The sequence below is a fragment of the Callospermophilus lateralis genome, chromosome 2 (assembly GCF_048772815.1).
Source record: "Callospermophilus lateralis isolate mCalLat2 chromosome 2, mCalLat2.hap1, whole genome shotgun sequence".
NCBI classification, from domain to species: Eukaryota; Metazoa; Chordata; class Mammalia; order Rodentia; family Sciuridae; genus Callospermophilus; species Callospermophilus lateralis.
In genome coordinates, this window is record NC_135306.1 from 64,995,286 (window position 1) to 65,022,956 (window position 27,671).

At 33.8% G+C, this 27,671-nt stretch overlaps 1 protein-coding gene across 1 annotated transcript in view; it reads left to right on the plus strand.

Annotated features, from left to right (window-relative positions):
* Positions 1–454: 454 nt before the first annotated feature.
* Pum3 (pumilio RNA binding family member 3) overlaps positions 455–27,671 on the plus strand; it is a 36,813-nt gene continuing 9,596 nt past the window's right edge. Inside the window, exons 1-13 of the mRNA XM_076843441.2 lie at positions 455–490; positions 5,657–5,748; positions 6,775–6,990; positions 9,881–10,016; positions 10,613–10,688; positions 12,565–12,658; positions 12,902–12,968; positions 13,985–14,159; positions 15,522–15,625; positions 16,785–16,863; positions 18,799–18,897; positions 19,722–19,775; positions 23,009–23,089. Of these exons, the coding sequence (XP_076699556.2) occupies positions 5,664–5,748; positions 6,775–6,990; positions 9,881–10,016; positions 10,613–10,688; positions 12,565–12,658; positions 12,902–12,968; positions 13,985–14,159; positions 15,522–15,625; positions 16,785–16,863; positions 18,799–18,897; positions 19,722–19,775; positions 23,009–23,089 (1,266 nt within the window). The 5' untranslated portion in view covers positions 455–490; positions 5,657–5,663. The remainder of the gene's footprint in view (positions 491–5,656; positions 5,749–6,774; positions 6,991–9,880; positions 10,017–10,612; positions 10,689–12,564; positions 12,659–12,901; positions 12,969–13,984; positions 14,160–15,521; positions 15,626–16,784; positions 16,864–18,798; positions 18,898–19,721; positions 19,776–23,008; positions 23,090–27,671) is intronic.

The window sequence follows — 27,671 nt, forward strand, 5'->3', positions numbered from 1 at the left end:
CTCCTAAAATAGATATTTTTTCTATACTCGGCGCTGAACTACTCAAAAAAGATGTAAATCAACACACTCTAAAGATTAGATATTTTAAGATTAGTTCAGACTACAGCATGAACCGCCTGTTCTCAACAGTGTCAGATCGCGTCTTTAACAACCTGTCAGCCCTCGAGAGAATCCCAATTCTTCCCGGGTTACGGACTCGACGGGGTTAATAACGTCACTTTCGGACTCCACTGACGCGCCCTCCGCCGGACGGATCCTTTCAAGGGCCAAAACCCGTGTGTGGCGCAGCCCTAGCTTCCGGAGATGAGCTGTAACGAAGATGGACCAATAAAGAGTCGGAATTTTCGTGTTTCCCGCTAAGCTCCACCCCTTAACCCCAGCGCCCAAAGCGGAAGAATACAAAAAGCGGGCCAGGGGGCGGGACAATCCGAGGAACCGGAAACGACGGTCGGAAATTGACTAGGCGAGCTGCTTCAGCCCCACGTGCACGGTGAGTGTTGCCGACTCCCGAGTTCTTTTTAGGGTTAGGGGTTCACTTGCTGCGCGCTGGAGTCGGGAGGGTGTCCCTGGACACCTAGCGAGGGTACAGGTTGCTGACCTCTTGCCCGCTGAGCAGTTTTCTGTGATCCTTTTGTAGGCTGGGAGTTTGGGGATTGAAGAACTTGGAGAGGAGGGCAGGGCTACGAGCTGTCTTCCCACCACGTTACCCTGAGTGCTGATTTAGACTGAAGTAGTTTTAATTTAAAGTCGTGGCCTGTGATATTTTCCGTCAGCCTTCCGTACCATGTTTGACAGACATCCATTCTGCATTCGATTAGCGCTGGGTGCTGAGGTTACAACCTGAATGTACCGTGGCCGGTTGTAGGCGCTGAGGGATAAGGGAGTCTCAAGAAGTTGTCCTTAATCCGAGAACTAAAGCAGGACGGGAGACAGCCCTTAGATCTTAGAGTACTTTAAGCAGAGACAATTATGGTCTGTCCCTAAATGAGAGCTAGAACAGTGAAACAAGATAAAGTTAGAGGAAGGGTGCATGAGTATTTGCAAAGCTTTTGTTTCTATACTGTTTGTATCCTTGTGTGAAGAAAACATTGAAAGCTTTAAAAAAGCGGGGGAAACATGACAAGCCTTGGTTTTCGTTAGAAAATGTATTTAATTTGGAAGTTCGTTAAGGACATTTTTGATGTTCTGCATTTAAGAGTAGTGGTAGCAGAGAGAAATCAGGAGTTAAAGGTATTTTAACGGGGAATTTAAGAGAACTTACTAATGGATTGTGAGTCCTCAGCATTAAAATCAAGGATTGGATGAAATCATCTAGGGTCAAGTGTGAAGATAGTGGGGTTCACGAGGACAAAAGACTTGAGGAATGCCAATATGTAGAGTTTGGATATTAGATGTTTACCACTTTCAAAATACATTGCTGGGCCTGCTGAGGGCAGTGAAGAAAAGTTAGTTAGATATCCCTCTACCTCCTGGAAATCTCTGATACTTGGCTAAGGCAGAATTGGGCTCTCAGCCACTGGCTCCCTTAACACTTTGTATATAATTATATTGCAGCACTTTTAAATACATTGTGTGTTTGTTTTTTGCTTTTTGTCCATTAGATCACACTGTGGTCCCTGTCCCAGTACTTTTTTTTAGCCCAACAGCTTTTTAGCAGTGGTTTGTAGGTATTCAGTAAGTTTCTGTAGAGGAGAAGTAGAACATCCATGAATAAATTTAAAGTGTTAAATTTTGAAAAGGCCATAAAATGTATATCCATAGAATAAAAAGGAAAATGATAAAGGAAAGAGGGGAAACCATATGAAGAATGTATAAGTAAATGTCATTTAAGCTGGATTTGTAGGATGGGTAGGGGATTCTGTTCATAGAAAGAATTCCATTTAAGTTCAGATCCTGAAAAAGAATTGGGAATAAGTTTGGTTCTTGTGTAGTATTTGGGGTGAATTAGAACCAAATTTTGAGTAGTTATGAATGCCAGTTTGAGACTTTTTTTCCTTGTAAGCAGTGGGAAATTTTCAAGCTATGCAAATATTGAAATGTTATGAAATCAGTGTATTAGTGGAAGGTTAATCAAGAAGCAGAGAGTGAATGCGACAGATTGGATGTAAGGGCAAAACAATATAAGCAAGAGAGAACAAAGTCTAAATGGGATAATAGAGGGAAGCGCAATTTTTTATGAGAGACACTGGAATGTGATTGGTTATAAAGTACAACACTCTCAAATGTATTTTGCTAAATGAAAGAAGCAAGACCCAAGAGGTTACGTATTATTTGATTTCATATGTATGACATTTTAGAAAAGACAAAACAGATGAAGGACCAATTAGTAACAGCCAAGGAAGGGGGCAGGTGTTGATTACAGAGTGGCTGTACATGGCACTTTTATAGAGTAATGAAACTGTTCTGTATAGTACTGTGATGCATGGCTCTATCCATTTGTTAAAACCCCCAGAAGTGTACACTAAAAAAGTGAACTTGAGGGCTGGTGTTGTAGCTCAGTGGTAGGGCGCTTACCTTCCATGCTTGAGGCCCTGGGTTTAGTTCCCAGCACCACATAAAAATAAAGATATTGTGTTAATCAACAACTAAAAAAAAAAGTGAACTTGACTATCTGGAGGGTTTAACAAATCAACTGGCATTTCTGGGGTGGAATGCAGATAATGAGAAATGAATTTTATTATAAACCTATAATGTCACTGAAGACGGTGGGTGATTTAAAGGCTTTAGAAAACAGTATTTATGAGGAAAAGACAAGAACTATACATCAACAGTGCAATAATTAGTATATTTTTTTAATTCATGGGATACAATTTAGCAATATTGAACCTACTTTACATTTATATTTGGGTTGAACAAATTTATAAATAAATTTTAGATCCCGGGAAGCCGACTTCTTAGAGGAAGAAGTTAAAATTGAACAAAGGGGAGTACCAGAATACAACTTCTGGTATTTGGCCAGAATTGGAAACATTAGTATGAACTTTACATTATTTTAACAAATATAGAAATATAGGTATATATGAATACATGAGTTAATAAATGCGTATCTATTATCCAGCTTTGTATGCTGAAAAGACCTAGAAGAAATGACCCCAGCAACGGCAAGTAGTTCTTGGTTTTTAAATACCATTCATAATAAAAGGAACCAGAATTCAATGGAGAAATGGCTACTTTCAAGGAGGACAAAGAAAATATGAGTCTATAGCAAGTGCCAGGAAATAAAGACAGGCTTAAAAAGAAAAGGAAAGACAGACCATATCAGAAGGATAGAAGCAACCTGTAATACTTCCCATTGGCCAAAGCTGCAGCTATTTTTGAGCAATAAAATAATGTTGATATTGGGTTATACCTAAGGAATAGAATAAACATCTGAGACCATATTGATACGAATAAATAAGTAGCCGGGCGTGGTGGTACATGCATGTATAATCCCAGCAGCTTGGGAGGCTGAGACAGGAGGATGGCAAATTCAGCCAGCCTCAGCAAGGTGAGTTGCTAAGCAACTCAGTGAGACTCTGTTTCTAAATAAAATACAAAATAGGGCTGGGGATGTGGTTCAGTGGTCAAGTGCCCCTGCGTATCAATAAATAAAAAGATGAAAAAGATAGGACAAATCTTCTCTTTAGGAGAATTTGAATTAATGAGGAAAACTAAAATTAGTGGACAAAACTTTAAGAAGACACAGATATATAGTTTCAAATATCTTGCCCCAAATATTAGTTGCTATAGTAGTTGAACATATATATGTCTATAAATTCTTTGCTATTCCTCTCTCGGAACTGGAGCTTAATTTCCTTCTCTTTAAGTTTGAGCTAGATGTAATGGCTTCTAATAGAGTAAAGAAAGTGAAAGATAGTAACTTAACCTTAAAGAAACTTGGCAAACACTACTTGACAAAGTGGTCAAGGTTAACATGATCACTAATAAGTCATATTGATGTCTTGTGCCTCTTGTTATGGTACTATGAAGAGAGTACTTCTTTGTGAGGCTGAGGCAGGAGTATCACCAGGTTTAAGTCCAGGTTTAGACTGTTTCAAAAAAAGGGTTGAGGAAGAATCTTAGTGGTAGAACATTTGCTTTGGGTTCAATCCCAATACTGGAGGTTGAGAGGGGATCAGTAAACTCGGCCTAATCATTACAAAGCATCAGTCAAACTCAAATGAGGCATATTTTACAAAATACTAAAGGAGACATTATGGCTAAATTTAGTGTATCCTGGAACAGGATATTACAGAAAAATGGTGGAATACATAATTAATAGTGTTTAGCTTAATTAGTAGTGTTAATGTTAATTTCTTAGTTTTGATAAATCATCACAGTAAAAAAATGTTAATTTAAGGTAAGCTGGGCAAATGATAAGTGGGAACTCTTTTCAACTCTTTGTAAAACTAAAATTATTTTAAAATACAAATTAAAACAATACACAGGGAAAATGTGTAATGTTTGGAAAACCACATGCACTTAAGAGCTAAGAAATGCTGGTATGGGTATGATGGTGATAGCCAAGTGATAGTGACCCTGCTGTCCAACATGCCCTGAGGAAGCTCTATAAATCAGGAGCCATCCATGTTTTTAGAATCTTATTTGTAAAATTTAGATTAGAACAGCATCTTCTACTCCTCTCTCGGAACTAGAGCATTCCCTGGAAACTTACTGTTCTCTTAAGATGGCTCCAAGAAAAAGTGGTTCAACTAGATTTGGAAAATGCTACATACTTTAGCTTTTACATGAACATGGATAGTATGTTACCAAATTAAAGAATCTGAAAAGCCTTTTCTTACAGACTTGATGTTTCTCCAATATATTTCAATCCAGAATGTGTTTTTCTTACACTATCAGTATCTTGAGAAATTTTAGTTCTTGATATTGCAGGAACCTTGTCCTGAGCACTATGAGATTTCCTTCACGTTATCTGTTGGACATATTCTTTTAAATGAAACATTAATAAATATTTTAACATAATCTTATTTTGGAGTTCACTGTAAGTTACTTAGGTGCCTCTAAAACAATCTCAAACATTGGTCAGTAACCTTTATTTTAATTACATTGGGAACATAGAGATCTTTCAGAGAATCATTTATTTTCTTTTATTATATTTGGATATGTGAAAAATACAGCCTGTTGTTTTTTCCTTAAGGGTAGAGACTAAGAAATCAAATGGTAATATTGCCAATAATTCATCACAAGTCTTCTCAGGTTATAAAATGCAGGTTATATTAATGTTCTGTTTTTAACCAGTGCTGTTGCTAAATGTTCCTTGCAGATACATAACACAATAGCCAGGGTGTGTATTTTTAGTCTTTATGTTGGTATCTTGTTGGTTGGTTGGTTGGTTTTGGTACTGTATACAGGGTCTTAAGTTGCTCTGGGTCTTGTTAAATTGCACAGGCTGACCTTAAACTTGAGATTATCTTGCTTCAGCTTCCAGGGTCACTTGGATTACAGGCATGCACTACTACTCCTGGCCTTTTGGTCATTTTTAAAGTCTTGGAAACAGTGATTGCGTAATTGCTAGACTTGTGTGGGTACCTGTGCTTTATCTGGGTGATATTTATACTACATCTGAACTCAAGGACTAAATATGGCTATTACTACTTAAATGACTTTTATTTGATTATAAGCAATTCAGTGATTCATTCTGGTTTTTGTCTTCCAGAGTTGCTATGATGGAAGTTAAAAGGGAAAAAAAATTCACAGGAAAGGGTACAAAGGCATTGCAAGGAAAAAACAGATTTCATAAAACCAGAGGTAAGATAGCTGTACCAAAACATCCTTCTCATGTGGTTGTTTTGACCATTATAATTGAGGGGATGGAAGGATATGTAGCAGATTCCAATATGCATTCATATACTAGAGTTAGGATTGAAATAGGAAGAAATGGGTGTTATTGTTTATGAGTTAGCATGTTTCTCATGAAATTTAGAAATTATAAAATTGCAAGAATAATTGAGGAGTGCTTTACTCTTGAAAGACCCCTTCTCTCAGCTATTGTTGCTGTTGCTTCATTTTATGCACACTCGTTCACTATATATTTTATTTTAATGTTTGGTAAATTGAGGTTGGTTAATATGTACTGTTGACTAACCAAATACTTGAAGCTTCAGAATTGTGAATTGTGATTTCTTTCTTATTCCATCAGGTGTCAGTATTGGGAAATAGAAAAGTTAAGGGCTGTGAACTTAATGTTTGCTGAGAAGTCTTTTATTTCCTTGTAATAGTCTTAAGACGTAGCTGTTGCTATTTGCATTTCACTTTATTGGTACTTAATTTGCAGGCTTTGTTGATTCCATGTTTGTATTGAATGATTTTATTATAGGTTTTAAGATTATTTTCCTCAGTGGAAACTAGAAATTTTGAGAAATTGACATTTTAAATTTTTTATTTATATGCTCTCTAAATTTCAAGCATGTTAATTTTATTCTTAGATACCTGTTATGTCATTGTACTATTGAAAATTATCTATAAAGATGAACACTAAGAAATATAATAAACTAACAGCAGTGGTTATCTCGGTAGTAGAAGTATAGATGGTTCTGATTGTACATTTCTCTACTTCCTAGGTTTTTATAATCAGAGAATGAGGTTTTCACATTTTGGTTTGATTATTTAAATCCTACTCTATTCAGAAGAGTAAATGTATATAAATGTATACTTGTGAGTAGGATTATGTTCCATTAGAGAGCATATAATTCTTTGTAGCAGATAAAATACAGTAGATAAAAGAAATCTTGTCCCAGAATAATTAAGGTAATAATTATTTGTTGTCACCACTAGATTCTAGTTCTTCAAAGGCATTCCCCCAAAAAGTTAAGGATAGTGGACCTAAAATCACATCTAAGAACTTTGAGAAAAGTGCTACAAAACCTGGGAAAAAGGGTGTGAAACAATTCAAGAATAAACAACAAGGGGACAAAGGACTGAAGAACAAATTTCAGCAGGCAAATAAATTCAACAAAAAGAGAAAATTCCAGCCAGACAATAAAAGTGATGGTAAGCACCATTTCCTCTAGCAGTCCTTTTTACTTTCTTTTTTTCTTTCTTTCTTTCTTTTTTTTTTTTTTTTTGGTGCTCGGCATTTAACCCAGGGATGCTTTACCACTGAGCTGCATCCCAGCCCTTTAAGTTTTATTTTGAGACAGGTTCTCACTAAGTTGCTGAGGGCCCTATAGGTTATTGAGACTTGCTCAAACTTGTGATCCTCCAGTCTCATCCTCCCAAGTCGCAGGGATTGTAGGCGTGCATCACCACACCCAGCATCTAGCATAATCTTTGCAGAGCCTTTCCTTGCCAGAAGTAGCATCTGGACCATTGTGCACAGGGACTCTGGACAAGTTCTAGAGACCTTGCTTCGTGCTCCTTAAGTGGAACCTTAAATAAAACATTCCTTTCTGTAGGCCAAAATTATTTTTTTGATTCATTTGTTCATTCAACAAATATTTGAGTTTTCTATCTTTGTGCTAGGAGGTGGGGCAGAATGATCACCATCATCAGTAAAAATTCCCAACTAATCAAAAAAATTGGTCTTTAAAAACCAGTTGTGTCCTAGCTACGTGTCATCCTTGGCAAAAAGGCCTTGGTGAACAAGGGATTTATAGACTCTGCCCTTACAGAGCTTAGCCCAGTCTAATACAGTCAACCCATTATTTGGCCCAAGTCTAGTCGCAACTTCAGAGAGGGTGTAGTGCACACCTGACATGATTTTAATTGGTTTAGGACGAGATGTTCATTGTAGAAGTGTTGACAGGGCTTCTGTTTCTCATTAAAACAGACTACTAGTTTTTTCCTCACTATTTTCAAGGGATCATTTCTGACCCAGGGCTTTACTGTTTGTTGTACAACATGCCCATATTGTGCATTGTCTTGTGCTGGTTACATGTACAGACACACGTATACCTTCTTTGCACCTTTATGAGAATTTCTCTGGTGCATTTGAGTCTTTTTTCTCTAACACAAAATATATTCTAATACTGCTTATTTTCTGTGAGCTGAGACTAGTGCCTTTTCAGGTTAGTTCTCTATCTTTGAACTTTGCTGTTTATTCCCAAGGGCTGCTCATTAGAGAGACAGTTGTCTTAAGACAGGAAGGTGAGAAAGAAGTGGAAGGACATTTCATTGTTTCTCATCAGGCCTGTAGGTTCCTTTCCCACTCCAGCCTCTTTCTTTTCTATTTACCTTTCTTTGCATCTCCTCCACTCCCCATAGTTCCTGTTCCATCTTCTTTTTCCTTTTTCCTTCTCTTTCCTAGCCTGGGTAGTAAGTCTGAAATCTTCCTCTCCTTAATAAAGTTCTTGATACCTGCATTTGAAACATATATACATTCATTCTATGATTAAGATTTTGCTGTGCTATGGCCCTGTTTGAGAGACATATTCTTAATGTCTTAAAATGAAGTTCTTGATTTTATTTTATCATATTTTTATATGAATAATAGAGATGTGAGGTACTAGACATTTTCAGAATTTGTATATCTGTTGAAAACCCAACATGGCATGTCAAGAGTACCCAAATGTTTGTGAAATTAAATTTGTAATTATCAGTAATTATCCTACTGTGTAGTACATGATGCCTTACTATTAATTGTAAATATGTTTTCCATTGCCACTTATCTTCCATTACCAGACAGAGAATAAACATATAGTAAAGGAAGTAATTAAATACATTGTAGTAAATTGTATATAGTCATTAAAAGTTAGGTTTTTGATGAATATTTAGTTTCATTGAAAAGTGTGAGAGTATAATGTTAAAACAGAAAGATTCTGAATTTTTAAAGATTTATTTAAACCATACATGGGAAAGGGGCAAGAAAGAATAAGCTGTTGTTTTACCTGGATTTTTAGCATTGCTGGGGATTTTTTTTTTTTATTTTCCAGATTTTTGTGATGAGTATATCAGAGAAAGATATTTATAATAACTAATTTCCAAAGTCTTACCTGTAGGATTTTCATGTAAATGATACCCATTTTGTTAAGATTTTTTTTGTTTAGCCTTATTGAATTTTTGGTTCAGTTAATAAGATACTCATATTTTGAAGACCAAAGAAAAATCATCATAGAAAGAAAATTAAATTCGACATTTATAGCATCATTCTGTTTGTAGAAAAAGAAATTTAGATTATGCATTGTAATAAGTAAAAGGCAGTGAAGAGTTGTCTCTGGGTTTGAATACTGTCTCTACCACTATGGTTGAATGGCCTTGGACACATAACATAATTAACTTTCTAAACCCTTTGTTTCCCCAACACAGAAGAGTGGGTATGGGGATAATAATTGTACCCATCTGGCAGTAGTGTTTTAAGAATTATGTTGACTTAATAAGCAATTGTGCTCAGAAGAGAGGTTGTTTGTTTGTATCGCTGGGGATTGAACACTTAGCCTCACATACACTAGGCAAGCACTCTACCACTAATCTACATCCCAGCCCTTGAACAGTGAATTTTTTTAGGTTTTTTCCTGTTTTATTTTGGACTAATTGTTTTTATTGAACTAATTTTGTTTCATGGAAACAATGTGTTCTCATTATAAAGTCCAATGACATTAATGTTTTAAAGTAGAATTTTATTTTACAGTCAAAAAGATGCTAAAATTTACCAATTGTTTTTATAATCTTTTTAATATCCTTTTTTTTTCTTACCAGGTACCCTATTAAGAATCAATAAAAAGCTATTAAATGATTGGTTTTAAAACATTTAAAATATACAAACTGCTCAAAAAATGCAGCAATAAATAAATAAACAAACAAACAAATAAATAAATATTTCCCCCCTTCTAGCTTCCATAATGAGTATCATCCTGATTAGTGATTGTCCTTTGTATCTAATTTGTATTTGTTTATGGTACTCAGAATGTTAAATGTAATTGGAAATAATTTCTATGACATCTAGAATCAGCAACTAAGAAACCTAAATGGGATGACTTCAAAAAGAAGAAGAAAGAACTGAAGCAGAGCAGGCAGCTCAGTGACAAAACCAACTATGATATTGTTGTTCGAGCAAAGCAGATTTGGGAGATCTTAAGAAGGTAATGTACCTAATAGCATCCTCATTAGTCCCTTTGAGACTATATGGAGAAGTAACAGCATGCCTTATAATTAGAAATGTCCTAAAATAAATGAGGTAACACTTATGTTATTTGGGAGTACTAGTAACATTCCAGTGGGAGGCATCAGTGTTTGGGTGTCTGCTTATGCAGAAGTGTGTGGAGTCATTAGGACAGTGTCAGATACGTTTATGGGAATATATGAGAGTCAAAATAGATTTGACATCTTTCCTTGGTTTTCTGAGAAATGAAGGATACTTTCTTATTGGCTAGGTTTTGAGATTCTTAAGTATTTGGTATCATAGACTTATTTTATTATTTTCTTCCCTTCTAAAAGTTCTGGTTGTTAAGATTTAGATTGATCCATAAAATTATACCTTGTGAGATGAGTTTCTGCCTCTGAGAAAATTACTTTTGTCTGACTGCTCTGGAATGGTAATTTTAATGTCAGAGGTTTGCTGCCTTCAAATAGAAAATTATGTTAAACCTGATGAATGTATATTCGTATGGTGTTTAATTCTATATGTTTAAAATAAGTTCTTCATTTAACTGTGTGTTCTCCCTCTTCTCATTTATAGAAAAGATTGTGACAAAGAAAAAAGAGTGAAGTTGATGAGTGACTTGCAGAAGTTGATCCAAGGGAAAATTAAAACTGTAAGTAGTGTGTACTCATGCATGCAATTTTAAGCCATCAGAGTTGTCTCACTGTTAGGGAAGGGCAGTTAAAACCATTCATTACAGGGGAACTTTTCATTGTTTCCAGTTTATTTGGCTAAAAATTTCAACTGTCTTTCATAACACTGGCTAAATAAGAATTAATACAGGTTGCATAGCTCTTATCTGAAATGCTTAGAACCAGAATAATTTTGGATTAATTTTTTTCATATTTTGGAATTTGCATATACATAAGAAGATATCTTGGTGATGGAATCCAAGTCTGAATACAGAATTCGTTTATGTTTCATTAGACACTTTATATACACATAGCCCAAAGGTAATTTTATGTAATAAGGCAATATATTTCAATAATTTGAGGGGAGACTGAAGGGATAATCTTTGCCAACCCATATGCATAGGTCTAACATGCTACATTACAGCATGAGGAAATGTTTTTAAATGTCTAGTCTTCAGCTGTTTCTTTCTTATTAATTCTGTAAGATCCATAGGATGGAATAGCCAGCCCCTCAGCTTTGTCTGTAGTCTTTTATCCTTAGTTTATAAATATTTTATACTCAGAATTCTTTGTCAAATACCCTTAAGTCATTGTAGCATGGTAATGTACTTGGGAGTTAGTCTGGTGCTCAAATTCCACCTCTGTTCATTGAACTATTTGTACCTTTGGACAGTAATAATAACCTATTTATCTATTATTTACTATGAGGAATTGTGCTAATGCATGCACACATTGTTTTATTTAACTTAGTCATTATTCCTTTTGTACATTTGACACATATGGGTCTCAAAGTAGTTAGTTTTTTCCCCAAGGTCACAGGGGTGGGTAGCAAGTTCCTTAACTTCTTGTAACCTTACCTTTCTCATCTATAAAGTAGGAACAGCAGCTCATTCTTAAATTGCTTTGAGATCTAAATAAGAAAATATTATTAAAGCAATTGTATAGGTCAGATAGTAGATACTCAGTATATATAGTAAGGTAAACAACTTTATTTTTAAAAACAAGGTTTATTGTAAACAACTTTATTTTTAAAAACAAGGTTTATTAGAGATGTCTAAAATCTACCTTAAAGAAATTTTAAAATCTCTTGTCTATGTTGGAGATGTATCTCCATTGTTTAATTTTTTGACATTAAAAATTTTGATAGACAAAGTAAACAACACTTTGAAAATAGATTGCTAATGTAGCATATTCAAAACAGTCTTGCGTGACTGGTGTTTTGTGGATGTTATTGTGGAAAATTGATCAATGAATTCTTTAATGGCAATCTAATGTCGCCAATAACCTGTAAGAAGGAATGGTTCGGAGAATGTGAAAATAGGATTAATTTTATAATGTGATTGCCTATATGTAGCAATATTTTTACATCTTTTTATTTAGCAACACTTTTATATTGTTCTTATATATCTACTTTTGGTTCCCAAAGCCAAACATTCTTAGATCACTTATGTAAAAATCATAAAATAGTAGAGTTTTTAATACTGGAATATCCCTCTTTTAGGGAAGGTAACTGTCAGAAAAACAAAAACTATAATCTATATAATCCTTAGATGATTTTTATTTGGTGTAGATTTAATTATAATGCTAGGCATATTGCAAAATGGGTTAATTTATCATTGCCTCAGTTTCATTATTTACTTATCAAGTACAATAGGCAACAAAACCTCAAATGATGTTTTGCATAATTAAAATAAGTATTTTTACGCCCAAATAGTCAAAAATTTGATTTAATCTGTGAATATGCTACTTTTTTCTAACAAGGAATTTTCAAAGAGGTAGCAACAAAATAAATAATAAGAAAGAAATACAACTCTTCAGAGAGAATTAGTCTAAAAACTCCAACTGTTTTTCCTGCAGATTGCTTTTGCACATGATTCAACTCGTGTGATCCAGTGTTACATTCAGCATGGTAATGAAGAACAGAGAAAACAGGCCTTTGAAGAATTACGAGGTATTGGCTGTATATTGAAGTTGTTATTGTAAATAACTCACTTGTTTTCTCTTGGAATATCTAAGACTCCTAGAAAATAATTCTGTGGAGGTACCCTCTATAGGATCATTGTTGTTTTTATTTGTTCTTTGCCTGAGACAAACATTTGTAGACATAGAATTGTGCATTTATTTAGCTTTTCCCCTTGTTTTTGGAAAACGGAAATGAGGATATCAAATCATTATAGGGTATTTTGTTTTTCAGGTGACTTGGTTGAATTAAGTAAAGCCAAATATTCCAGAAATATTGTTAAGAAATTTCTTATGTATGGGTAAGTTATGTTATTTATAAAATACATTTTTTTCTTATTTTTTTTTTTACTGTGCTCAAGTGTTACTTATGAAGTCTGTGGTCATATTAATAGCCCTCCACAAATGCCTTTGAAGTTTTACAGGTATACCACCTTAGAAACAGTTTTTGGAATTAATGTGAGATTTTGGTATTGCTGTTCCTATTCTTAAGAGACTATTTTTGTGTCTTGAAGCTCCATTAGAAATGGAATAATTAACTTGTAATTAATCAGCAGTATTTAAAGAGTAGAGAGTTGGAGCAGCTCAATGAGTAAACTCTTGAAATAGGATAAGTGGGTTAGAAAATGTCAAGATAGGATTTCCTAAATTTAGGTGGAATTAGTATTTGTCTTGGCCAATCATTTTGGGTGTAATAATGTCCCAGAATGTGGTAACCAACAAGAAAAAAGGTGTAACATGACAAATGTATTCCTGACTGATTATCAGCAGCTTAATTGTATTAGGATAAGTCCTGTTTTTTAAAAGAGAATCCTAGAATATGTTTTATTCCTATCTTTCTGCATCTTTGACTTACTGTTTCTTTTTTCCCCTACCCTAGTTTTTTTCAAGTTCAACAATTTAATAGGAACTGACATTTATTGGGCACTTACAATGTGCTGCTCACAGGGCTTGATGCTTCTTAGTTCATTTAATCCTTACAGCAGCATCATTTCACCTATAAGAATGGAAAGGCTGAGGTTAAAGAATTTGTTCAGGGTCTTTTGAGCCAGGTGTCAGTCCTAGAAAGTCTGGTTACTGAATCACTTAAAAGCCTGAAGTTGAAATACAAGGCAATTAGATTTTCCTGCTCATAAGCTTTTTCTTTATTTTTAATGAGATCCCCCCTCCCCCTCCCCCCCTCCCCCTCCCCCCCCCACATACATAGAGTGATTAGTCAGCCTCAGGAGAAGTAAATTATATTTTATTGTCATCTGGCTTTTTCCTTTTATCCCATATATACACACACACACATTATTTTTTCCCCCATGATTTTTAGGAGTAAACCGCAGATTGCTGAGATAATCAGAAGTTTTAAAGGCCATGTGAGAAAGATGCTGCGTCACGCAGAAGCATCTGCCATTGTGGAGTATGCATACAATGACAAAGCCATTTTGGAGCAGCGGAACATGCTGACCGAGGAACTCTATGGAAATACATTTCAGCTTTATAAGGTGATGTTTCCATAAGGCTTTTTCTTGTGTGTTTATTTGTTCTGTGTGTTGTCCTTAACTTCTAGTGCCTTGTTTTCAGAAGGCATTTTTACTTTGGATGCTCCTTTAATAGACTGTCTCTTTTCTTGTAGATGATTTTGTCTCCAATATAGTGGGCAAGTGATCACACTTAAATTTTTTTCTCCCAGATGTTATCTTTAAATCTCCTTCAAATGAAACTAGTTTTGTTGCTCTATTCCTAATGCTTTGTGTGTAATGCTTAATTAAGTACTTTCATTTCTGAATCAGACTGAGGTCAAAGATTCTTAATAGTAAGCAAAGCTTTAGAACCACTGTCTATCCAGCTCTGGCTGAAGGGCATTGGACTCCCTGTTATTGCCTTCTCCCACCTTTCTTCATGATGTTGCATTACCCTTCTCCAGATGGTCTAGAGAAGGAGGGGAGTAGAGACAAAGTCCACTTTGGATAGAGTGCAGAGACTGAATCTAAGACTAGGACTGCTAGAAGGTCTGTTGTAAACCATGGGACATTAATATATGTTTATCTGAGGGATATGGATTGATTACTGGTTTCCCTGCATTAGGCAATTATGTTCCTGAGTTGAACTTATTGTTGTTTTACTTTCATAATACCTCACTGTATGACTATGCAGCTGCTAAAAAACACAGGACAGCAAGATTTGTGATCTACTTGATCTTGTGATTAGACACGTTAGGTCTTAGCAAGTGTCTGTTGGCTGGTTGGTATGATTGATGGTTTAACGTGACTCTTTGTATCTGTGGGTTCTGCATCCGAGTAGTGAACCAGTCGCAGAATGAAAACATTTTTTAAATGATGCATCTGTACTAGATATACATAGATATTTTCCTTGTCATTATTCCCTAAACAATTGTAACAACCATTCATACAGCATTTACATTTTACATTGTATTAGGAATTATAAGTAATCTGAAGATGATTTAAAGTATATAGGGATCCTCAAGGATATATATGTATTTTTATTTATATATATATATATATTTATATATAAAATGTTACTACATATACATACGTGTGGGAGGGTTATAAACAAATACTATGCCATTTCATGAGATTTGCGCATCCTCAGTGTTTTGTGTCCACAGGGGTTTCTGGACCAATTCCTTATGGATACCAAAGATGACTAGACATTGGTAGTTGTACAGTCTCAGAATCAGATCAAGAATTATTCCATGAGTGTGTATACAGGAAAGCTTGAGTTATGCACATATGGAACACCTTACATTTACTTTAAATTTATTGAAAATAGCTATAATTGTTTTTTTTGTTTGAAATGAAGAAACTTATTAATTTCAGAGGGGTTTGACTTTTCTTTTGTTATAGTCAGCAGATCACCCAACTCTGGACAAAGTATTGGAGGTACAGCCAGAAAAATTAGAGCTTATTATGGATGAAATGAAACAGATTCTAACTCCAATGGCCCAAAAGTAAGAAAGATGTTTTGTATTTTCTTAATACTTTTGAAAAAGATATTTGAAGGAGGAAAGTTTTATATATCCCTTGCCCCAAAAAAGGTGGGTATTTTCCCTTTACTGTTATTAATCTGTCCTAAATTCAAGTGTAAAAACTTTTGTTTGGAGCCTGTCTTAGTATGAAAGGGCATCATTTTTTCTGATATTACGTCCTGTAAAAGGATAACATAATAATGGTTTATAAACTTTGTTTAAGCAACAAAACATTTATTCTCAAAAAACTGTTTTATGGAATATTGTATGTTATATTAAATAGTTTCACAAACGTAATGTTATTTAAATTGGATTTTAAGACTTAGAAGCCTATGCACATGACCTTCTTAGAATTGGTAACATAACACAATGGTTGGGAGTGAAACTTGACTGCATAAGTGACTCCTGCTGTTCCCTCCCCCACAAATACTAACTGTAACCTTAGACAGTTTAACCTCTCTGTGCGTATCCATATGGTCAAATTGGGATACTAATAGTATACATGTCATAAAATTTTATGAAGATTAAATGGGATAATATTTCCAAAGAACTCAAAACAGTGCTTTGCCCATAAAAGCAGAATAGTTTGTTATCTGTTTGGGTAAAGTATGTGATCTTTACGTTTTTGGTGTCTGAACATCAACCTCCACTTTTACCTGAATTCACCAAATGTCACACTATGGGGCATTGATAAAATATGGTTGTTGCTATTTCTCTCACTATTTGGTTCATTCAGGTTTCAGTTCTGCTAATATTTTGTGAAACTAATGTATTTATTTATTTTGAAGAGTGCTTTCAGAAAGAAAACAGCTTTAAAAAAAAAAAAAAAGGTCTAAATGTGGATTTCCAATCATGTTTCCAGAACTGAGGGAGGAAAATAGAGTTGTTATTTACAAAGGTAGAGCAAATTTTGAACGATGATATAATCTTTGTTGATAAAACACTAGAAATTTGTACTTAGGTCAATATTATAATTTTAAAAAAAAATCTTAGTACTGTTGAAACATACAATCAATTTCATATTTAGTAAAACCATCTTATTTAGATTATTTTAGTTTCGAGATTGCCTGTCTCTGTTTGGCTTTTTGCCAGATCTGATGCTTTTTTTGTTTTTGTTTTTGTTTTTGTTTTCTGTTTTCAGAGAAGCTGTGATTAAGCACTCATTGGTTCATAAAGTATTCTTGGATTTTTTTACCTACGCACCCCCAAAACTCAGATCAGTAAGTTCTTGGGTTTTGTTTTTAAACCAAAGTATAGAAAAAAAGTCATGTAGATATTTTAACACATTTCTTTGATATACACACTCCTTTGGAAATTTTAGAGTTGCTTTCTTATTTAGAATAGATGATTCACTAAACTTCCCTTGAATAAGCCTGCTAATTTGTTTTACTTTTTGTCTAGAAAAATGATAGAATTGACCCTAGTTTTATTAATACAATTGAATTTTTATATTTTAATTATAAACCAGAGGATATCCTCCAGCTTTTCTAAAAATAAAGCAACTTGGGAGGAATATTTTGCATTTAGGTAGTTTTTAAACTCAACTGTGCCGGTACCAAAAAAAAAAAAAAAAACTTGCTGACATTAAAAGGTTAGTGGAAGATACTTAATGTAAAACTAAATGGCCCATGAAAACCTGGACCTTAAATGATAGAAGGAGAAAGAACAGAGAGTGAAGGTAAATTGCACTGCCCTTCAAGTTAGTGAAGGGAATACAAATGAGAATTCATCATTTAGTTTCCTGAACTTTGCTTGCCTCATCATTCAGTGAGCTCATTGTCCATTTTGTCCTCATTTTCAGTCACACGGGATAACTAAAATAATGAATCTGGCTTATTTTAACAAATATGCCAGATTACATAGTCATAGGAATTTTGACCCTCTCAATTAGCATGCAAAATAATTTCTCAACAATAGGTACTCTCCTAAGCTCATTGTGAAGTGACCATAGCAGCATCTTCTCTTTGGGGGATTTCTGTTTCCCACAGAACACAGTATCTCACACTTGTGTGTTTCCTGAGATAGGACTGAATGTTCTATCTGGCAAAATGATCATGTGAATATATTCAGTGCTGGAAAGTATTTATCTTTTTAGTGTTGAGTGTGTTTTAGGAACAAAAAAAATTGGAACGGGATATAAAGTAATGAATAAAGGATCTTTTCTGGCACTGGGGGCAGTTTTCAAATGAGAGACTTAAAAATATATCATTGGGGATATTGGAAGCATAACTGGAATACATATATGACTTTCCAACTGGATAGGTATGATGGATGAAATCTGTGTTCTAGAGGTTTATCCCGGGAAAGGATTGTAAGATAGTACAGGATGAAATTGCTTGTTCCTTATTGATGAAATTAGGCAACTACCTTTCCATTTCCTGGCTTGAGGCTTTGTATTTTGTTTAAAGTTGGAATAGGCTAAAATGAGGCCCTACAGCTGTTAGCTGCCAGATCTCATTTACAACTTGTGCTTAGACTTTGAAGATATGAATAAGAAACTGTATACATTGAAAATGAATGCCAAAGATTAAATTAAGCTAAGCTACCTCATAAAAAAACTAAATGATTTTTCTACAAAAGTGTTGTTTATAGGTGAAGACCTAGCCTAAATTTTTATAATATAGAGATTAATTTTTCTTTGGGAAATGCTATTTGTTTATGATAAAGAATCAGTATGATTTCTGGAGATAATCTAGTGATAAACTAAAAAAAGGGAAATGTCTTTGTTAGAATGAATTTTGATTCTATTTATTACATACATGTCTCTTAGGAAAGAGCATTTTATTTATTTTCATTGTTCTGTTTGAAACTCCCTTATCACTGCCACCTTCTAGACATTTTTTTCTTGGAAAATCATTTACAATATATTATGTTACCCATATAACCTGTAACATTTTTTTTAAATAGACATTGGTAAAAGTCAGTTATGTTGTTTAATAAAAATTGCTTGCCAGCAATATTTGCTGCTTTGATAGAAAAGGATGTTTCTAGAATGAGGTTGTATTTTTGTCTGATTGTCTACAGAATTAAAAATTAAATTGTTTGCTACCTGTGCTCTCTTCCTTTTATTTTTTGTGCCTGACTGTTCTGTAGACAGATAAAACAGCAAAAAGAAGGAAAAATAAACCAATGCCCTGACAGCATTTGTTCCCTAGGAACTGATTGAAGCCATCCGCGAAGCAGTGGTATACTTGGCACACACACATGATGGTGCCCGAGTCGCCATGCACTGTCTATGGCACGGCACACCCAAGGTAAGTGTTGTCAGTCGGGGCCATGTCTTACCTGCAGGCTGGACTTGCTTATTCATTGATTGTCAATCCCCTCTAGTCTTTCCCTAGTTATGCATAAGCATTTTATTATCAAGTTGTGTCTCAAGGCTTCACAGGTATTTATCATCTTTAGGCCTAGTATTTCTTCTCTGCTTTAGTAGAAACCTTGAGCTTTGTTGAAGATAAGAAAGAGTCTGTCAAGCAAGTAAACACAAGAGGTTTGGGTATCTGTTAGACTCTATTTCTCATTTAATGATTATATGTGATGGAGATAAGATAGTGAACAGTCCCACTTGGGAGTGTTAAAACACTTTTACTGGGAGTGTTAAGTACTTTGAGAAAAAAGATAAAGATCCATATTAATCACAGAATTTTAATGGAAATGACTTATTTATGCCTTCAGAAGATAATTATATTATTCTATCTTCATTAGTGCACATTTAATTTTTATCAACAAATGCATATTGAGTACTATCTGTATACTCAACTCTTGCAGAGATATTTCAGACATTGGATAAGAGATCTCTCAGATCTTACTGTAAAAACTGGTTCATTAGGGTTGTGTTGCTTGCAACTTAACATGTTTTGGGTTCCCTCTTTATGTCTAAATGGACTGTCAACTGTAAGACTAAGATTTACTCTGAAAGGAATTATTATTGTTGCAATTTTTCATTCTGTTTGCATAATTATTTTCACTAAAGAAAAGTATTCCTCTCAAATGAAATCTTAATATATAAAAAATTTTAACTATGAAATAGGTTTAATCTATTACTAAAGGTTCATTGAGGCAATGTTTCCTTTTTAAGGACAGGAAAGTGATTGTGAAAACAATGAAGACTTATGTTGAAAAGGTGGCTAATGTAAGTACAGTAAAAGTACATGTTTCTTTTAATTATTTTTAGTAATAAAATGAATTTATGTCTTAAAGAAAAATTGAAAAATTAAAAAAATTATCAAGAAAATTGTTTTATTATAGTCTTTTTGTATGCATATTTTCAAATGATTATTTGTAAAAATTAGAATTCGGACCACATGTTTCTTTTCTCTCTCTCCTCTTTTTTTGTTTGTTTTGTTGTTGAAATACAGGAGATTGAACCTAGAACCTTGAACATGCTTAGGCAGGGGCTCTTCACTGAACTGCATTCCCAGGTCCCTAAACCCCCAGCCCTCTTTTAAATTTAACATTGTATTGTGTCAGGTCCCCATTTTTACTAGATATTTTTTTAAGACTTGATATTTACTAGGTCTCATTAATGAATTTGTTGAATCATGTTAATAAAATGTGAAAATTACTGCCTTGATTAAGGTATCTATGTTTATATCTTTCTCAAGGTAAATAATGTCAGTTGCCATTCAGAAACTTAGTATCAGTATTTGTTACCACCCCCAAAATTAAAATCATCTCCTTTTTTCTTAGAATAAATTTGCAGTGTAGCCATGGTGGTTTTGCTCCTTAGAATCCCCTGGAGATGTAGTGACAACCTTCTAATGAAATTAGTGGACACAAAATAATTGCCTCAAAACTAGTGTTTGCATATATTTAGATATTTTCTGCATTGTTATTATAGAATGACACTATAACTAGAATTATGTGGTAGTAAATATAATTTTAATTTTTGAGTTATATATTTAATGACTTAATTCATCAGTAAAATTCTAATTAAGTGGTGAATCAAAAATATTTCATGACCAACTACTTTTTTCAATGAAAATCCAGTGGGAACTATAATGTGTGCTGACTTTATAATATAACAAATCCTAATTCAAACATAAAGGTAATGCTTGGTGATTGTGTACTTATCTATTGTCTTCTATAGGGTTGGAGATTAGAAAAGTTAAGTTTGAAACCATTCAGAAGGCATTCTATATGGTATTCGCTCTCTTGAGCTATTTCTGCAATATGAGAATATTTTCTGATTCCTCAGTCATTATTAAGTAATTTAATCTTCATGTATGACATTTTAATTTGAATACTTAAATTAGAATTGAGTAAAAATAGAATGAATAGAAAGTTCTAAACTGTATTAGTAGTAGTAAGAGATTTTTAAGTAATCAAGTTAATTAGAATGTTTTAATTTTATAGTTTGGTTATTTTAGGTAATGCAACAATTAAGTTTTTTGAGAACCTAATCCTACTATGACATTGGGATATAATAGAAATTAATAATCCAATGTCTTTTAATCTCTTAGAATAACCTCTGAAATGATGATATGAGCTAATAATATAACTCATGGATTTGAACCATCCATTATTTAGAAATGTAATTTAATTTCTAAATATTGAGGATTTCTTGATATTCTTTATTATTTTAATCCTTTAAATACATTGAGACTTGTTTAATTGTGTCTTAAAAAGAATTTATTTTGAGGTTGTTTGTCGTATTCTATAACTGTTAGATCATGGTGGGTGATAGTGTTGTTCAGAATAATCAGTGTTTTTTACTGGTTGCTATTTTGTTTTTTAGTTTTCTTAGCTACTGAGCAAAACATGTTAAAACCTCCAAATATGATTATGGAATTGCTTATTGCTCACTTATACTGTTAATATATATAACATCTATGTGTATTAATCATATAATTTGAACAGAAATCATCATTGATCAATGTAATTCTGCCTTCAAAAGATAGTATGTCTGCCTTTTAAATTCAATTCTCTACAGACTTCTTCTGTATTTACCCAGAAATATTGGACTCTTGGTCAAGCTTATGGGTGTATGACTTCAGAAAACTGAAACTAATGATTTTGTACCATGTCTTGTTTCCTTCACTTAATTTGTCTTAGGGACCATCTTATTTCAGTATAGTGTATCTGTAGTTGTTACCTTTGTTTTCCAAAGTTGAGCCACTTTGCATTCTTACCAACATAAAAGTGTGCCTGATTTACCTCAACTTGTCTGTTATCAGAGGTTTTCAACATTGTCTATAGGATAAGTGGACAATGGTGTTTCGTTGTTTTAATTATTGACCTTAATTATTCCATTAAGGCATTATTGTACTTTTTAAGCCATTCTGTAAAAGGACTTTCATTTTTTGCTGTTTTAGTTGATTGTTGACCTTTAGATCGTAAATATGTTAGATCTTTGGTGTTTTTCTCCAGTTTGTTTTTACATCTGTGTATTTAGCAAATTCCTCATTGTTTCTAATTAAAACAATGTCATGTTCCTCAGACCTTGCTATGAATCTGTGCTGGCTATTATAAAAAATTGATTCTCCCTAATTAAAACAGACATACAACATTGATATCATCATCCGTGTTACTAACAAGAATATGCAACAAGCTTTTAAAACAGTGTTTTGTTTTGGTTTTATACATAAAGTAGGAGTTCTTTAAATGTTTGGAGGACTATCAGCATTGCAGAAATAATTGTATTATTTCAAGAGGAGATTGTTGTGAAAGCCACAATTGTGAATTTACATGGGTCTTGCTTCCATACTTCTTTTAAAGCAAAAAGTTTTGTCTTATTCTCATATCATTAAGTAAGTGTACCTTTATAGTTTGTTTTGTATTTTACTTATATTCTAATTGTGGAGGATTATTTTAAGAAAATTTGTGATCTAAATACAATTGGAGAATACATGATTAAAAAGATTATAATCCTTTATCCCAGAGATGATTATTACATTAGAGTATTTTGCCTTCTAGAATTTTCTGTCATGTATTATGAATTGTGTGTGTGTGTGCAATTACATGTAAGCTTATGTATTTTTGTGTGTGATTTTAATATTCTCTGTGTGATAACTCCCCCCCCCCCAACACACACATAGTATTAATCTTACTACTTGATTTTCAGATAGCTATTCATTAACAGGATACCTATTTAGACAGGTATTATATCCTGGTTAGTCTGGGGCTCTTTGGAAATGAAGGATATGCTTTTCTGTTTGTTTTTTCTTTTTCTTTTTAATCAATCATTTCTTAAGAATGTAATTAACTAGGTCCTGATAAGAAAGAAAGTGCATTTGAATGGCTTTTATTCATGTTGTGTTAGGTAAATTGTCCCTGTTGGTAGCCTTTATATAATGACTCCATAGATGGAGTAAGAGGAAAAAACTTGCATTTTTTTTAAGTTTTACTACCTTTCAATTTTTACAGGGACAATACTCTCATTTGGTTTTACTGGCTGCATTTGATTGTATTGATGATACTAAGCTTGTGAAGCAGATAATCATCTCGGTAAGTAATTCTGATGGTCTGAGATTTAAGTTGCATTGATATACCAGTTGTGGGTATTTAACTTTGATTTCACACGTGCAGTGTTAAAAAGAGTTTTCACCTGTACTTCTGCCAGTATTTTTTTAGTTGTCTCAACTAAGTCTTATTTTGGAAATTTGCTCTTTTCCTATATGAGTCATAATCTTGTAACTTGATATTAATATTGTTTAAAATATTTAAAAGACTGTGGTTAAGACTTGACTTGTTTTGGATTAGGGTAACATAGGATTTTTTGTCGTTGTTGTATTTTAAGACTATATTAGATATTAAAAAATGAAAAATCAGCAAAGCAGTGCTTAGATTTGATCAGAAATTAGTTTTGGAGGTAATTTGTCAATTTAACACTCTCTTCCTATGGACGGACTGTCTCTCTGCAGTTATCCAGTTTACTAATACATCTGTTCTGGATTGATAGAGAAGAAAAATTCATAAAGCTCACTTAGTCTTAGTGCTTGTTAAAACTTTCATGAAAGCTTTTGTATAATTAGATTAAAATTTAGGACTAAAATTAAAATATTAACTTCATTTTTACATTTCAGCAATTCCTCTAATCTGGCTTAATGGCCATAAAGTGATTATGCTCAAGTACAGTTTGTTAGCTCTAAACTTTAACATGCACATAAGAAAAACCAAACTGTTCTTTTCCAAAAGTAAAAGTTGAATTCTAAACTATTTTTATTTCTCTCTTCTTTTTCTGACTTCTGCTTCTATGATCCTCTTGTATCTTTTCCTTTATTTTTGGAATGCAGTTGATATTGAGTGTATGGTATGATTGAGATTGCAAGGATAGCGATAAGAAATTACAACATTGGTAGCACTGACCAGACTTGGAAATGTTTTAAAAATAAAATAGTCTGTATTGACACAGGTTATTCATCTGAAAATTATACATACTTTTGTGTTTGGTACACATAAATGGGGATCTTGGAGAAATCTGGGGACACATGGTACTCTTGGCAGAAGAGAAGAAGCACATGGATTATCTAGAGAGTTTACCTGTTGTCAGGTGGTGGTGCTGTGTCCTCTCTTAGTAGCCCATTTGCACCAGTAGAACTGGGTGCAATAGAAAAAGTGTATCAGCCACTGGAAAGGAAAGAGATTTTTTTTTTTTTTTTCTTAAATGCCAGCTCTAGGTCCCAGTGTGAATTTCTCATGCCCTTGCTGTCATTTTCCAACTTTGTTCTTGACTATTTTAAGATGGTGATGACTTTCTTTGAGATAGGATGTGGGAAGAAACAAATTGGCAAGACTTTCATGTCACAGACTGAGTATTTTGACATGTTCCTTGTGGCTTTATTACCCTTTTGACTCCAATCAATAATGATTGTTTTTCATTCCTGTGACAGAAATGTGAGGCCATAGAATTGGCTAATGAATAAAGTTGTTTCACAAAAATGGAAACAGGCTGGGCTATTGAAAGTTTGCTTTTGTTTAATATTTTCACCACAACTAAAATTTGCATATCTGTTCCAAATGGATTTCAGGAGAAATCAGACTTCCTTCAGAATTTCCCAGAATCACCTCTTTAATTTTTTTTTCCAAAGATTAATCTCAAAGTTGCTATTAAAACAGTTTTAATTCCTTGTGCTTATCAGTCCAATTCCCACAACTATTTAATCCACATTCTTGATGAGTGTCCCTCTTAGGGCAGCTTTCCCTGCATGGCTTGACTGCTGATCTCTTGCTTCTAACTGACAAAAGCTCAACAGGTTCTGTGTATCATTAAACTGTGTAGCTGGTGATAAAACTGGAATGCTGATTGCTCTTGCATTTCCCCACCCCACCAATCATCACAAAACCTGTTGCAGAAAGCAGTGCTTTTTAAAAATAACCAAGAAAGCCAAGTGTTGTTAGGCACTCTATTCAAAGTACTCAGACTTCAGAAATGTCAGGTTGAAATCACGGCCTGGTCAGATAGCCTTCCACTTTTCAAAATGAATACAAACTGATTCTTACCTGCTTTGCCTTCTGAAACATACATATTTATTAAAACTTGATCCACTTACCCTGAAGTCACACCTGGTGTGACAACAATATTCTGTGAAAAGGAAATAAGTACACTAGCCAGTTGCTGTTTAATGGCTGTAACTTAACTATTGTGAGTTTCATCAAGCCTTTTTTGTAAATGGCCAGATAGCGATTATTTTAGGCTTTATGGGTCTTATATGGTATCTGTCTCATTTTCTTGTTTGATTTGGTTTTCCTTTTTAACAACCCTTTAAGGTGCAAAATCTAGTCTTTGCAGGATATACAGAATAGGCTGCAAGGTGGATTTGAACAAGACCTGAATTTGCCCACCTTTGTCCTTGGTAATTTATTTTTCAATGCCAGGTAGTATTCTATTAATCATGGATATATGGGTAATTTTCTTTTTCTGGTGATAGATGTTTAGTTTTTTCTTTTTAATAAACTATTTTTAAATTCTTATTTATTTTTGCTAGTGCAGATAATTCCATTAATAATCACGTCTATTTTCTTGCATACATTAAAAGTCTGTGAAGGCATTTACTTACCAGAATTGCTGAGTTGACAAATTTACTACAGATAGTGTTTTAGTATTTTCCACCCAGTCACTAAAAAAAATCATTATATATTGTATTGTACAGTGTTTTTAAAAATAGCCAAGAAAGCTTAGTGTTGCTAAGCATTCTAGTTAGAGTATCTGGATTTACTGAAATGTCACATCAAAATCATAGTCTGATAATCAATCCTTGTTTTCTGTTAAGACTAGATATCAGTCTTTGATCTCCCAGCCAGATCTGGTCTGCCCATCCTGTCAACTACTATTTTCTTTGGTTTTTCTACCTATTCACTTAGTAGTTAATTGTGATCTGATACAGGGATCACAACAGAAAAAAATGTCCATTGACTAAACTGATAAATGAATAAGGCAGACCAAGTATGAGAAAGAAGGTAGGGGACTGAGCAATGAGGAGATCACCTGCCCTGTCCAAAGTGATGGCAACCACTCTGATAATGAGAGCTCTAAGGTGATCCCAATTTTGTTTTTGTTTTCTTTGTAATTAAGATAAAATACACATAACACAAATGTGCCATCTAAGCATTTTAAGGATACAGTCAAGTAGTATAGAATATACTCCAATGGTCGTACAACCAGTCTCTGGGACTTTTTTGTGTTTCAGAACTGACTGAAACCCTATGCCCAATCACACAGGACCTGCTGTTTTTTTGGTTGTTTTTTTTGTTGTTGTTGTTATTGTTTTGAGGGTAGCCAAACCATGAACTTTGATATAAAAACACGATTTTTTTGGTAACAAAACACTTAGACTCCCTGGTAATACAACCTTCTCAACACTTCAACTGGTATTTATTATTTAAGTTTATTTTGAATTCTATTAACTTTTTTTGCTTCTGCTAGATTTTAGCTTCTTATGGATAATGTAGCTTGCATTTCTATTTGTCTCCACACAGAAACATATACCAGCTTCTCAGTAATTTATGTCTTTTTGCATTTTTGTCCTTAACAGAAAATATGTGTATGCTCTAACTCTCCTTCCTGTGTGCATCTTTGATTTTGACCTTTACCCTTTCTCTTTAAAAGAGAATAGGCAAAACAAGAGTGCCAAGAAGTCTGGCAGGGGCCTAACACTTGGCCAAAGGTGTCTTTGGGTAGAAATAGTTTTGGAACACGAGAAACTAGAACTTCAAGAAACAGGAAGGAGGTCTTTTGTTCTTTCCTGTGCTCTTTGGTTTTTGAAGCATAAGAAAAATAAGTTACAAAAAATGGTCCTTGTTGTATTTTCTCTGAAGTTAACTCTTATAAAGCACAAGCTAAGCCAAAGTGAAAATCAAACTGTCATTGTTGTCATTTCTCTTTGAGAGTGAAAACCTTTGACTCCACTAGCTTTATTTAATCTCCATAGTTGGGGATGCTGTAAATTCAGTGGTGTGTTTTAAATATGAAAATAATTTTTTTACAGCAGCTTGAATGGTGGGTTTTCTGTTTTGCTCATGGTGATAGCCCATGGGTCAGGTAGGTGGATCATTTCCTTTACAGATAAGGGAATTAATGGGCAGGGAGGTAAAAGGATTTGCCAAAGGCTTCCAACTTGACTTGAAGACTCCAGAGATCAAATTAAGCACACAATCAGCTATGTACCATAGCCATCTCTTACCTGTTTATCTGTGTTAAGGGTATTCTCCAGGCAATGATCTAGAAATCTCTGATTTGCAACACTCACATACTGTTTTCTTTGTATTTTTCAAATATGTATAATTTCAGAGGTAGGAAAAAGTATCATGAAGGCAAAATGGAGAATTAAATACTACATATTTAAGTAAATGTTTTGAGTTTCACAAAATTTTGTTATAAATATTACATATTTTCAAGATTTTAATTAAACATGAGTTTAAATTCTAAATTTCTTAATTACGAACCAAAAGGCAGTAAAGATCAGTGAATTCAGAGTCTAGTCCTCGAATATATTTTTGCGTGGATTTTATACATTTCTTGAAGTTCTAGCTTCTGTGTTCTAAAACTATTTCTGCCCAAGGCACATATATTAGGTCAGTCCAATAGTAA